Here is a 15,298-nt window from a genome sequence, read left to right as displayed (position 1 = left end):
CAAACAGTAAAGTGGGACATGTGCATACAAGCATGTGAACATCAAGATGTCTGATTCCTTTATTATAGACAGATAGGTGGAAGTAATGATGAGAACTAGGACAAGAGATTTTGAGTGTATCACCATTTATCTTCAGGGCTCAGTTGTTCAAAAAGTTAAAGATTTCAAAATCATGATAAAATCATTTCTGGTAAAACTAACTTGACAAAATTTAATGAAACTGTAGCACTTGTCAGTCTCTAGCTATCTGCCTGTTTCTCTAGATACCTGCCTGTTTCCCTAGCTACCTGCCTGTTTCTCTAGCTACCTGCCTGTTTCCCTGACTACCTGCCTGTTTCCCTGACTACCTGCCTGTTTCTCTATCTATCTGCCTGTTTCCCTAGCTACCTGCCTGTTTCTCTAGCTACCTGCCTGTTTCTCTGACTACCTGCCTGTTTCCCTAGCTACTTGCCTGTTTCTCTAGCTACCTGCCTGTTTCTCTAGCTACCTGCCTGTTTCTCTAGCTACCTGCCTGTTTCCCTGACTACCTGCCTGTTTCTCTGAATACCTGCCTGTTTCCCTAGCTACCTGCCTGTTTCTCTAGCTACCTGCCCGTTTCCCTAGCTACCTGCCTGTTTCTCTAGCTACATGCCTGTTTCCCTAGCTACCTACTTGTTTCCCTAGCTACCTGCCTGTTTCTCTAGCTACCTGCCTGTTTCCCTGACTACCTGCCTGTTTCTCTGACTACCTGCCTGTTTCCCTAGCTACCTGCCTGTTTCTCTAGCTACCTGCCTGTTTCCCTAGCTACCTGCCTGTTTCCCTAGCTACCTGCCTGTTTCTCTGACTACCTGCCTGTTTCCCTTTCTACCTGCCTGTTTTAAGGAATACACCCACCCACACCTAGATTTTGAAGTAAATGAGAAATGAGATTTTCACTAATTAATTGATGAAGCTAATCACCTTTTGAACAACTGGGCCCTGGTTGTAATCCTCTAAATCATATCAGTCTGTTACTAGTGTCAGTCAAATGAATTTTTATTTCCATTGACTAAAAACATTAAACAAAACTTTTAAATGATACTCAAAACTTTTTTTTCAAACCATCATCAGAGAGATGGAAGTAGTGAAGATTATTAAGATAGTATTGTGTAGATTCTAACACTTTAAATCTTGATCAGAAAAAAAAGTAACAATCAGGCATGCTTCTTATACCAGTAACTTAAAAAAGAATTGACACACAAAATGTTGTTCCTTTTGAAGGAGTTGCCATTCCGTACAGAGGCAGACTTCAGTTTCAACTTATTTTCTTGTAGGAAAGCATTGCAGAATTTTCAGACATAGATTCTACCAAACATGTCAGGAAGCTGTGTATGTGAAATTGATTCTTTAAGTCCATGCGACCTTGTGGATGTCATTTGTAATTTACGTAGGTATTTATTGATAGCCCGCCATTGTGGCTTTTAACGTGGTCAATAGAGTGTTTTATCACGAGTCCAACTACAAATAGGACTACTCTCTAATCCCATCAACACATTCCTACTCCCACTCACAAATATAACGACCAGCCATAAATGTCGTCACATTCAATTAATTTTAGGAATAATCATTGGCCATGACTGAAAGTATAAGGATCGCTCTACTTGTAGGACAGAAGAGATTCCAGAACATGTTTTAGTTATGACTCAAAGAAAAGTACAAAAAACACACAAGATATTAAGCACTGTTCTATACAAATTGATAGTTAAATATAATATGGCCAAAATGACCATACAGCTATTTACTCCTTCTCTGACTCGTCAGTGATGATATGGACATCATACAGCTGAATTTTGTCCTTCTAGGACTCGTCAGTAGCATAAGGACATCATACAGCTGAATTTTGTCCTTCTAGGACTTCGTCAGTAGCATTAGAGACATCATACAGCTGAATTTCGTCCTTCTAGGACTCGTCAGTAGCATTAGAGATATCCTACAGATGAATTTGTCCTTCTAGGGCTTGTCAGTAGCATTAGGGACATCATACAGTGTTTTGTCCTTCTAGGACTGCAGTGATTGGACTCAGTGAATTTGTTTAGTTAGTGACATCATACAGCTGAATTTGTCTTCAGGGCTTGTCAGTAGATACTATACCTGACAAATTTTGTCCTCTAGGCTCGGCAGTAGCATTAGGGACATCATACAGCTGAATTTTGTCCTTCTAGGATTTGTCAGTAGCATTAGGGACATCATACAGCTGAATTTTGTCCTTCTAGGACTCGTCAGTAGCATTAGGGACATCATACAGTGTTTTGTCCTAGGACTCGTCAGTAGCATTAGGGACATCATACAGCTGAATTTCGTCCTTCTAGGACTCGGCAGTAGCATTAGGGACATCATACAGTGTTTAGTCCTTCTAGAACTTGTCAGTAACATTAGGGACATCATATAGCTGAATTTCGTCCTTCTAGGACTCGTCAGTAGCATTAGAGACATCCTACAGATGAAATTTGTCCTTCTAGGATTTGTCACTGATGCTAAGGGCCTATAGATCATATAGGACAACCAGAAGACTCAAATTAAACCACAAGTAGGGTTATGGAATATTACAATGAAAAAAGGGAATTGTTCAGAGTGATAAAAGTACTGTAACTAAGGACTTCTTTTTAATGAAAGTTTTATGAAGAATATCTTAACACATTTACTTTAAAATTAGCTCCCTTTCCAAATGAAAAAAAAATGTATAAAGGTTTGGATGGGCTTATTTGTGAACAAAGTTTAGCTTACTATGAGAATTTTGAAATTGATGGTTATGCAAAAATGAAGAAGAGGGCTTATTTGTGGGCAGTGGCTTATTTGTAGATAAATCAGTACTTGTTCAAATTAACTGTACCAAGAGTTCAATTTTTTATGACTTTACCTGATGTATAAAACAAAACAGATTTAAAATTTAAATAATTTTATTTTCAAAGGTTCATCTTTTTTTCACTTTTGTATGAAGTATGAAACACTAAAAACAACATTATTACAGTGCTGTGTCAAAAGGTAAAATTGTAAATACGTTCCTGGTATTGAAGTGGTGTTTGTGTGAGGACTTAGTGTAAAGGTCTGCTCCCCTGACCTTAGAAAATACAAATATTTACCCAACAACGCTAATTATACTAACTGTTACACATTTTTAACATTGCCGACATTTCAGGATTGGATCTCTGGTTATTTATAGAACCATTGGTGGGAGACGTGACTACTTTACTACTAATAATATATATATATATAAATATAATTAGTTTTAAATTACCACAATTTTTTCGGTTGGGAGAACTTTATTTATACACAGGATTACAAATGTGCCTGAGAGGAAATCGTGTCTGGGAAAATCGTGGGCATTCTGAAAGGTCACTCATGACATCCGCTGTTCAAATGATTAAATATATAAAAGTACTCTCTAGTAGTATTAAATAGGTATGTTAGTAAAAGGGCTTTGTAAAATGAGCAAATAAACGTAGAATCTACGTCAGACACATCCTTACAACAGAAGTCCATTCAAAAGTCTGTTGAATTTCTTCTTCAGTTTATTTGAGTATTGGCTGGTATCCAGGGCTTAAATTAAAGGTCCTTCTGAGTATGTTGTCAAGTACACAATAGTTAAAAGTTTGAATTCTACAACACCTTGCAGTGAGTCTTACACTAAAACAGAGATGCCCTTCAATATGTCTTATCTACACTAAAACAAGGACGCCCTTCAGTGTGTCTTATCCACACTAAAACAAGTACGCCCTTCAGTGTGTCTTATCTACACTAAAACAAGGACGCCCTTCAGTGTGTCTTATCTACACTAAAACAAGGACGCCCTTCAGTGTGTCTTATCTACACTAAAACAAGGACGCCCTTCAGTGTGTCTTATCTACACTAAAACAAGGACGCCCTACAGTGTGTCTTATCTACACTAAAACAAGGACGCCCTTCAGTGTGTCTTATCTACACTAAAACAAGGACGCCCTACAGTGTGTCTTATCTACACTAAAACAAGGACGCCCTACAATGTGTCTTATCTACACTAAAACAAGTACGCCCTTCAGTGTGTCTTATCTACACTAAAACAAGGACGCCCTTCAGTGTGTCTTATCTACACTAAAACAGGGACGCCCTTCAATGTGTCTTATCTACACTAAAACAGGGACGCCCTTCAATGTGTCTTATCTACACTAAAACAGGGACGCCCTTCAGTGTGTCTTATCTACACTAAAACAAGGACGCCCTTCATTGTGTCTTATCTACACTAAAACAAGTACGCCCTTCAGTGTGTCTTATCTACACTAAAACAGGGACGCCCTTCAGTGTGTCTTATCTACACTAAAACAAGGACGCCCTTCAGTGTGTCTTATCTACACTAAAACAGGGACGCCCTTCAATGTGTCTTATCTACACTAAAACAAGGACGCCCTTCAGTGTGTCTTATCTACACTAAAACAGGGACGCCCTTCAGTGTGTCTTATCTACACTAAAACAAGGACGCCCTTCAGTATGTCTTATCTACACTAAAACAAGGACGCCTTTCAGTGTGTCTTATCTACACTAAAACAAGTACGCCCTTCAGTGTGTCTTATCTACACTAAAACAAGTACGCCCTTCAGTGTGTCTTATCTACACTAAAACAAGGACGCCCTTCAGTGTGTCTTATCTACACTAAACCAAGGACGCCCTTCAGTGTGTCTTATCTACACTAAAACAAGGACGCCCTTCAATATGTCTTATCTACACTAAAACAAGTACACCCTTCAGTGTGTCTTATCTACACTAAAACAAGTACGCCCTTCAATATGTCTTATCTACACTAAAACAAGTACGCCCTTCAGTGTGTCTTATCTACACTAAAACAAGGACGCCCTTCAGTGTGTCTTATCTACACTAAAACAAGGACGCCCTTCAATATGTCTTATCTACACTAAAACAAGTACACCCTTCAGTGTGTCTTATCTACACTAAAACAAGTACACCCTTCAGTGTGTCTTATCTACACTAAAACAAGTACGCCCTTCAATATGTCTTATCTACACTAAAACAAGTACGCCCTTCAGTGTGTCTTATCTACACTAAAACAAGGACGCCTTTCAGTGTGTCTTATCTACACTAAAACAAGGACGCCCTTCAGTGTGTCTTATCTACACTAAAACAAGGACGCCCTACAGTGTGTCTTATCTACACTAAAACAAGGACGCCCTTCAATATGTCTTATCTACACTAAAACAAGTACGCCCTTCAGTGTGTCTTATCTACACTAAAACAAGGACGCCCTTCAGTGTGTCTTATCTACACTAAAACAAGGACGCCCTTCAGTGTGTCTTATCTACACTAAAACAAGGATGCCCTTCAATATGTCTTATCTACACTAAAACAAGGACGCCCTTCAGTGTGTCTTATCTACACTAAAACAAGGATGCCCTTCAATGTGTCTTATCTACACTAAAACAAGGACGCCCTTCAGTGTGTCTTATCTACACTAAAACAAGTACGCCCTTCAGTGTGTCTTATCTACACTAAAACAAGTACGCCCTTCAGTATGTCTTATCTACACTAAAAAAAGTACGCCCTTCAGTGTGTCTTATCTACACTAAAACAAGGACGCCCTTCAGTGTCTTATCTACACTAAAACAAGTACGCCCTTCAGTGTGTCTTATCTACACTAAAACAAGGACGCCCTTCAGTGTGTCTTATCTACACTAAAACAGGGACGCCCTTCAATGTGTCTTATCTACACTAAAACAGGGACGCCCTTCAATGTGTCTTATCTACACTAAAACAGGGACGCCCTTCAGTGTGTCTTATCTACACTAAAACAAGGACGCCCTTCATTGTGTCTTATCTACACTAAAAAAAGTACGCCCTTCAGTGTGTCTTATCTACACTAAAACAGGGACGCCCTTCAGTGTGTCTTATCTACACTAAAACAAGGACGCCCTTCAGTGTGTCTTATCTACACTAAAACAGGGACGCCCTTCAATGTGTCTTATCTACACTAAAACAAGGACGCCCTTCAGTGTGTCTTATCTACACTAAAACAGGGACGCCCTTCAGTGTGTCTTATCTACACTAAAACAAGGACGCCCTTCAGTATGTCTTATCTACACTAAAACAAGGACGCCTTTCAGTGTGTCTTATCTACACTAAAACAAGTACGCCCTTCAGTGTGTCTTATCTACACTAAAACAAGTACGCCCTTCAGTGTGTCTTATCTACACTAAAACAAGGACACCCTTCAGTGTGTCTTATCTACACTAAAACAAGGACGCCCTTCAGTGTGTCTTATCTACACTAAACCAAGGACGCCCTTCAGTGTGTCTTATCTACACTAAAACAAGGACGCCCTTCAATATGTCTTATCTACACTAAAACAAGTACGCCCTTCAGTGTGTCTTATCTACACTAAAACAAGTACGCCCTTCAATATGTCTTATCTACACTAAAACAAGTACGCCCTTCAGTGTGTCTTATCTACACTAAAACAAGGACGCCCTTCAGTGTGTCTTATCTACACTAAAACAAGGACGCCCTTCAATATGTCTTATCTACACTAAAACAAGTACACCCTTCAGTGTGTCTTATCTACACTAAAACAAGTACACCCTTCAGTGTGTCTTATCTACACTAAAACAAGTACGCCCTTCAATATGTCTTATCTACACTAAAACAAGTACGCCCTTCAGTGTGTCTTATCTACACTAAAACAAGGACGCCTTTCAGTGTGTCTTATCTACACTAAAACAAGGACGCCCTTCAGTGTGTCTTATCTACACTAAAACAAGGACGCCCTTCAGTGTGTCTTATCTACACTAAAACAAGGACGCCCTTCAATATGTCTTATCTACACTAAAACAAGTACGCCCTTCAGTGTGTCTTATCTACACTAAAACAAGGACGCCCTTCAGTGTGTCTTATCTACACTAAAACAAGGACGCCCTTCAGTGTGTCTTATCTACACTAAAACAAGGATGCCCTTCAATATGTCTTATCTACACTAAAACAAGGACGCCCTTCAGTGTGTCTTATCTACACTAAAACAAGGATGCCCTTCAATGTGTCTTATCTACACTAAAACAAGGACGCCCTTCAGTGTGTCTTATCTACACTAAAACAAGTACGCCCTTCAGTGTGTCTTATCTACACTAAAACAAGTACGCCCTTCAGTATGTCTTATCTACACTAAAAAAAGTACGCCCTTCAGTGTGTCTTATCTACACTAAAACAAGGACGCCCTTCAGTGTCTTATCTACACTAAAACAGGGACACCCTTCAGTGTGTCTTATCTACACTAAAACAAGGACACCCTTCAGTGTGTCTTATCTACACTAAAACAAGTACGCCCTACAGTGTGTCTTATCTACACTAAAACAAGGACACCCTTCAGTGTGTCTTATCTACACTAAAACAAGGACACCCTTCAGTGTGTCTTATCTACACTAAAACAAGTACGCCCTACAGTGTGTCTTATCTACACTAAAACAAGTACGCCCTACAGTGTGTCTTATCTACACTAAAACAAGGACGCCCTTCAGTGTGTCTTATCTACACTAAAACAAGGGACGCCCTTCAGTGTGTCTTATCTACACTAAAACAAGTACGCCCTTCAGTGTGTCTTATCTACACTAAAACAAGGACGCCCTTCAGTGTGTCTTATCTACACTAAAACAAGGACGCCCTACAATGTGTCTTATCTACACTAAAACAAGGACGCCCTTCAGTGTGTCTTATCTACACTAAAACAAGTACACCCTTCAGTGTGTCGTATCTACACTTTAAAAAGGACATCATTCAGTCTGTTATTATAATTAACAGGTACACCTGTGCTGACATGTTGTCTGATTGACGTCATACTTCCATATTTCATGTCTACTCTGGTTTTCTAATTCAAAGGGACAGCATTATTATACCTATTTGAGTAATACCCTATAGGTCTACATGCTCTGTCAGGTAAATGGTAGTTTTATTCAGGTTTTTACCTCAGGTATTCATGAGACTGGCCAGTAAAGGTGAAGAACAAAGACATCATAATGTGTTATATTTTTGTGAAGGAGTTTTTGAGTTTGTCATAATAGGATCCTTTACATCGGGTCATGTTTAATTCAGCTCACTGATTTATTCAAAAGCCTATCAGAGTGGTGGAGCATTTAAATGAATGAGTGAATGAATGAATGAATGAATGAGGTTGAGCAGTTCAGTGTTAAAGCAAGCAAGCGCCCAGACAAGGTTATAACTTACCTGTATGCTAATAAGGTATTCGGTAGTATGCACAAGCTGTCACAGTGACCCACTGACTGTAAAATATAAGCTGACATCCCCACAATGTAAATGGACTCTTTGTTGTGGTTCTTTCTGTCTAATACATGGCCTGTTCCAAAACTAGTTTGTAGAGGTTAGCCATTGTGAATAGAATAAAAGTGTTAAATATTTACATGGAGCTAGACCAAAGTATGCACAGGTATTATATAAACAGATGGCAAGGACCAAGGATTTACCGCAACAAATTAAGGTGTGCCATAACCATACATACACTACTTAAACTGAAATATGGATGTCCTTCACGTTGTTTTACTTTCTCTAAAATCTACATTGAAACACACTTACACTTCAACAAGAACACCATTAAATATTTCTTCAGCTGAAACAAGTACACATTTTAGCATTTCTTACATTTGAAAAAGGATGCACTGCAAATTGTCTTACATATAAACTAAGACGCTCTTCAAAGTGTCTTACATCTAAACTAAGACGCTCTTCAAAGTGTCTTACATATAAACCAGGACGCTCTCCAAAGTGTCATAACTTAAAATAAAACATAATCACTCTCAAAGTGCCTGAACTTTTAATTAAACGAGGACACTCTTCAAAGTTCTTGAACTTTCAGTTAAACAAGGATGGCATTCCTATTGTCACAAATTACAATAAAAAAGGACACCATTATTTCCATTACATATAATTTAACAAAATACACTTACAATTTAGTACACTGTGTGATTGATGTGTTTAGTTGTTTCCAAACAACTCCTGTTTATAAACTTAAACATGCACTCAGTGAGACTCGACATGATAACACTTGATTTGACAGTATTTTTCCATGTGTAGCTACGTGTATTCATTCTCGTTTCTGATATGGATGTGTTATCTACAAATCCATGTCACATTGAATGTTAGACTGAATAAATATCCCTTTCAAATAAAGTAAATTGGGAAACCCTTTACAACCCCCAAAAAAGTGAATTTAGAGACCTCTTAAAACCTGAAAATTGAATTTAGAGACTTCTTACAACCAAAATTTGAATTTAGAGACTCCTTACAACCAAAAAAAATTAATCAAGATACTTTTAAAACCAAAAATTGAATTAAGAAATCCCCTACTCCCTAAAAGTAAGTTTGGACACCTTTTACAGCAAATAAATGAGCTTAAATACCTCTTACAACTAAAAACATTAATTTAGAGATCATACAACAATTTGACTCCTAAACAGGTTGAGTTTTGACCAGGGTAGGTAAACCTGATGTATAATTCAATGTCTGTATTTCTCATGTCGATAAAGGTCCTTGAGTTATTTCAGCCTTGAGTCTTTTCCTTTGACCTTGAAAAGTCCTTGTATTTACTTTCAGCCTTGAGTCTTGGGTCTTTGACCTTGAAATGTCCTTGAATTTACTCTCAGCCTTGAGTCTTGGTTCTTTGACCTTGAAAAGTCCTTGAATTTACTTTCTGCCTTGAGTCTTGGGTCTTTGACCTTTAATTAAGGCCTTGATATGGCTTTGAATTTGGTTTGAACAAGTCAGTATGCACTCTATAATGGGGTTTTTTTTATATAATTTCCCAATATAAAAAAAAAACTACATTTTTTGTAATTTCAAACTGAAAAGTTCCCCTATGTGGGAGAGATACTCGTTTTAATTGTAAACATTATAAGTCCCACCTGTGTTTATACAACTGATACAGTTTGGGAGTGACCTTGACCTTTACTGGAACATCAGATGTAACCTAATGACCTCTGTTATCTGGGTTATTGTTAGTTACATGCAGCTGTGCTGATGTAAGGGATACAGAGGCGCTGTACTCTCTAGACCTTTAAAACCTTTGACGTAATGACAGTACAAACATTGTTTGATGACCTCTATTTGACCTCGCGATACAACTGTCTTTTTTCTCAACAAGTGCTACTAACCTATATATATTATACCTTGTTGTGAATTAAAGTTTTTGAATGATTTTTTATTCAATTTTCATTTTGATAAACAAAACAAAATACATCTGCACGTACAAAATTAAAAAATACATTTCTGGTCATTATGTGTTGTTGTGTATAATTTCAATCAACCTTTTATATATATAATACTTTAATTTTAACTGATAATTCATGTTCATTCTGATTCTCTTAATACAAAATGATAAAAAAATAATCAATAGTTAAGTTAAATTCGCTCATTGTAGAGAATAATTAAAGAAAGAATAATAAAACTGTCTTATACAATATAACAACATCAATTTAAAATGTGTGCCGGTAGTTTGAAATCAAAACAATGTTTTGAAGTTTATACACATGATTTATACCCGTATATCTATATATATATATCTAATATAATATACATACAAACAATCACACACACATAGGAGTTTGGGGGTTTGATAGCAAATGATTTTTATGCCAAAGATATCTACATTTGATTCAGATGTTTCCGCAGGTAGATGTTGTATAATTGTATCGGTTGGTTGGTCCTCCATGATGATCTGCTATTGTTTCTCATGCTCAGAAATTGTTTGTCTTTGCAGGTATTTGAACAAATTGACTTCAATAAGCAACACAAGAATCCAAGCTTCAAGCCGTTTAACTTTGCATGCATCCTCAAACTATCGAAGTCTCAGTTGGTGGAAAAGTCCTTCAAGGTACAGAAGCACTCTCCTACAAACCTCTGACTCGGAGACATTACCTAACACTCTCCTACAAACCTCGGACTCGGAGACATTACCTAACACTCTCCTACAAACCTCGGACTCGGAGACATTACCTAACACTCTCCTACAAACCTCGGACTCGGAGACATTACCTAACACTCTCCTACAAACCTCGGACTCGGAGACATTACCTAACACTCTCCTACAAACCTCGGACTCGCAGACATTACCTAACACTCTCCTACAAACCTCGGACTCGCAGACATTACCTAACACTCTCCTACAAACCTCGGACTCGGAGACATTACCTAACACTCTCCTACAAACCTCGGACTCGGAGACATTACCTAACACTCTCCTACAAACCTCGGACTCGGAGACATTACCTAACACTCTCCTACAAACCTCGGACTCGGAGACATTACCTAACACTCTCCTACAAACCTCGGACTCGGAGACATTACCTTACACTCTCCTACAAACCTCGGACTCGCAGACATTACCTAACACTCTCCTACAAACCTCGGACTCGCAGACATTACCTAACACTCTCCTACAAACCTCGGACTCGGAGACATTACCTAACACTCTCCTACAAACCTCGGACTCGCAGACATTACCTAACACTCTCCTACAAACCTCGGACTCGCAGACATTACCTAACACTCTCCTACAAACCTCGGACTCGCAGACATTACCTAACACTCTCCTACAAACCTCGGACTCGCAGACATTACCTAACACTCTCCTACAAACCTCGGACTCGCAGACATTACCTAACACTCTCCTACAAACTTCGGACTCGGAGACATTACCTAACACTCTCCTACAAACCTCGGACTCGGAGACATTACCTAACACTCTCCTACAAACCTCGGACTCGCAGACATTACCTAACACTCTCCTACAAACCTCGGACTCGCAGACATTACCTAACACTCTCCTACAAACCTCGGACTCGCAGACATTACCTAACACTCTCCTACAAACTTCGGACTCGGAGACATTACCTAACACTCTCCTACAAACCTCGGACTCGCAGACATTACCTAACACTCTCCTACAAACCTCGGACTCGGAGACATTACCTAACACTCTCCTACAAACCTCGGACTCGGAGACATTACCTTTGTCAATGGCACATATTAGTCAACAATTTCAAATTTTCTTATTAAGAGATATTATTAATAATAATGATAATAATATATTAAGATATTGGTTCTAACAGTTGATGGATTTCAATTAAGCTGTCAATAATGTAGCTTTGATAAATTACAGGTTTGTACTGCCTTATATGCTGAAGTATTCAGCTACCATGCTAAAAAGTTTAAAAAAAAAAAAAAAAAAATCAGAATCTTTTCTCCTGAAAATAAAACATAAAAAATTAATGTACCTGTGCGCTATATGCGTAAATTTATGATAATTTTCATGTTTATTTCCGGTAATATAAATTTCACATAATTTCACATAATTTCACACCGTTAAAGTTTTGGTTTCTGTTGGACGGATGACATGTTCTGTGATGTCAATTACACTGTTAATTTTTTGTTTTCTGTAGGACAGATGTCATGTGCTATGATGTCAAACTATTATGTTTTGTTTTCTGTAGGACGGAGTAATAGACCAGCTTTATGAGTTGCTCCTCGACCAGCTACATGTCCACCAGAGTTCTGTCGGGTTCCCGGAGCTTGCCTTACCCGCCATTTTACAGGTCAATCTCCTACCATTAATCAATAGGAATCGTCCAGATATTATGGAAATTAGAGGTCAAAGTTCAGAATAATGATCCTTACTGTTTCCACTCACGTTTTCCACGTGTCAGCCCTTATCATCACGGCTATGTTCATATTTCCCCGAATATTAACATTTCGAGAAAAAAATATTAAGAACATAACATACAAACAAAATGGTGGTTTTTGTTAAAGTACATGTACATTAAATTTTCCTGGTGAAGGGCATTGACTATTTGTTATTAAAAATGCAAAACTCAGAAAGAATGTTTTTATGTAATCTTTTAGCTCAAGGACTTCCTGAAGAAGTGTAAGATAGCTAACTACTGCAAACAGATACGCCAGATCGTGGATAAGGTGGAGGAGAATTCAAAATTCATCACCAATCGACGCAAGAGCTTCAACGTAAATCTTGCCGACACCAAAAGCATTGTAAGTGTGTTTCAATGTACACTTTGATAAAGGAAATTTATTTAAATACAAATCAGTCAAAGTGTCTTCCTTTCCATCAATTTGCATTCAGCTTACATTAGATTCACTCATAAACATATTTATCCTGCAATAGGGGCCCAGGACGCATAATCACTGACTCAAAGAAGACATGGGCTAATTACAGGGTAGTGAAACTGTAGTTGTTCTTATAAGTCCCCTACCGGTGAACCAAGGGAACTTTAGGTTTCCTCCACGTTCGTCTGTTCGTCCGTCTGTTTGTCTGTTTTCCACATTTTTCTCAGCCATGCTTCAAGGTATGTTGGTGAAAGTTGGTATGTAACTACAGTATGAATAGCTACATATCAAGTTCAAGTTTCAGGGTTTTTAGGTCAAGGTCAAGGTTACTGTTACTATTTTTAGCAGGGGCCAATAGGGGACATGCATTGTTTTAGTACCTATTACCCAGCATTCTTGTTTCTACTGAACTGCATAAGATGTAATTGCAATTTGCCTTCTTACCATAATTTTGTTACCCCAGAGAGTGATAGGCCTTCGCCTCTAAGTCATATCCATATTTGTATAACCAAAAAAAAAAACTAAAAACATTTGATTCTTACACCAATCCTTTGTATTTTTACAGGAAGCATGGGAGAAAAAATGTGAAGAGGCTGGAACTCCACTGGGGAAATATTACAAGACCTGGAGAAAACTCAGGGACCGCGAACTCCAGCATGAGATTTCAGCTAAAGAACAGGTACAAAGTCTGAAATAGTAAACCTTATATTCAGATATATGGGTCATGTCAAATTCAGAAATAATGCTTATGTAAGGTCAATAGACAAAGTGGATAATAGGAAAAAGTCTGCGATACCTAATGTATACGATTGATTTCAGATCTTGGATGTTGATGACGGCCTTCCTGTGGTTGTCAGACCCAAGGGTCCACAGAAGGCCACAGAGGAGGACAAAATGGACTTCGCTGCACTCTTTGACAATGACAGCGATGAATCTGACGATGAGATGAGATTTCTTCCCAAGTCTGAGCGAACAACAAAGGCCAAAAAAGCTGGCTCCGATAGCGATGATTACAGGTAAAGAGATATTTTTCAGGCGGCTGTTTGTCAATCTTTTACAAAGAATAAAACCTCAAGAAGGCTGTTTTCCAGATGATTATGTTATGGTGAAGGATCTGTGGTTTGTCTTTCCTTCTATCTGTCAACATTAAACTTCTAAAAAGCAAGTGGATACTGATATTTGGTCGGGAAAGTCATGGGGGTCGAATATGTTAAAAAATTGTAAGAATCTTTCTTTCAAGTTCCAGAAGACAGATATTCTATCAGCAGACTGTTTATAATTTCTTTATAAGAAATGTTACATACAGAAATGTTTCATACAGAATCACTTCTCAGTTTAGACACATCTTTCGTTGATATCATATTTCAATCAATTGTATACTTCTCTTAATATATCCTTTTATACTTCAATATCATAATAATCTAAACATCATTTTCCCCATAATATCATGTTCCCCCGTAATATCAGTTTCCCCTTAATGTCATGCTCCCCATAATAGCATGTTCCCCTGTAATATCAGTTTCCCCTTAATGTCATGTTCCCAATGATATCATGTTCCCCTGTAATATCACTTTCCTCTTAATGTCATGTTCCCCATAATATCATGTTCCCCTGTAATATCAGTTTCCCCTTAATGTCATGTTCCCCATAATATAACTTTCCTCTTAATGTCATGTTCCCCATAATATCACTTTCCTCTTAAAGTCATGTTCCCAATAATATCATGTTCCCCGGTAATATAATTTTCCCCTTAATGTCATGCTCCCCTTGATATCATGTTCCTCTTAACATTACGTTATATTTTTCTTAGTATTATATTTATCTTATTAACATATAAACTTCATATTTCTTTCATAATATTACTCTTATTAATATTACTCTTAATATCATATTTCTCTTTATACAATGGAATACAATTCTTTATTATCGAATTCCGGCCCACATGGGGCAATATAGGAAATGCAATCACAAAGAGGTACAGATGAATGGACATGCATTTATACTAATATAAATTACAAACACATAAACAAAATTGCTTGTAACATGCTCATGTTGTAACCTATGACTTGGAAGTCGGCTAGATTAGCTATTACAAAATCATTACACAATGGATACAGAAATAGTTTGTATTACATCATGTCCTAAAAGCTAGTGAAATCATTTCTGTTTCTACCCTTCATAA

At 37.9% G+C, this 15,298-nt stretch overlaps 1 protein-coding gene across 1 annotated transcript in view; it reads left to right on the top strand.

The window, feature by feature from the left end:
• Positions 1–15,298, top strand: part of LOC117314825 (nucleolar complex protein 2 homolog) — a 69,852-nt gene that overhangs the window by 54,276 nt on the left and 278 nt on the right. Inside the window, exons 13-17 of the mRNA XM_033868932.1 lie at positions 10,757–10,870; positions 12,489–12,590; positions 12,898–13,041; positions 13,682–13,795; positions 13,936–14,132. Of these exons, the coding sequence (XP_033724823.1) occupies positions 10,757–10,870; positions 12,489–12,590; positions 12,898–13,041; positions 13,682–13,795; positions 13,936–14,132 (671 nt within the window). The remainder of the gene's footprint in view (positions 1–10,756; positions 10,871–12,488; positions 12,591–12,897; positions 13,042–13,681; positions 13,796–13,935; positions 14,133–15,298) is intronic.

Source organism: Pecten maximus, chromosome 16 (genome assembly GCF_902652985.1).
Source record: "Pecten maximus chromosome 16, xPecMax1.1, whole genome shotgun sequence".
Lineage (NCBI taxonomy): Eukaryota > Metazoa > Mollusca > Bivalvia > Pectinida > Pectinidae > Pecten > Pecten maximus.
The sequence above is the reverse complement of the archived record's forward strand: the minus strand, read 5'-3'. Positions and strand labels throughout refer to the sequence as shown.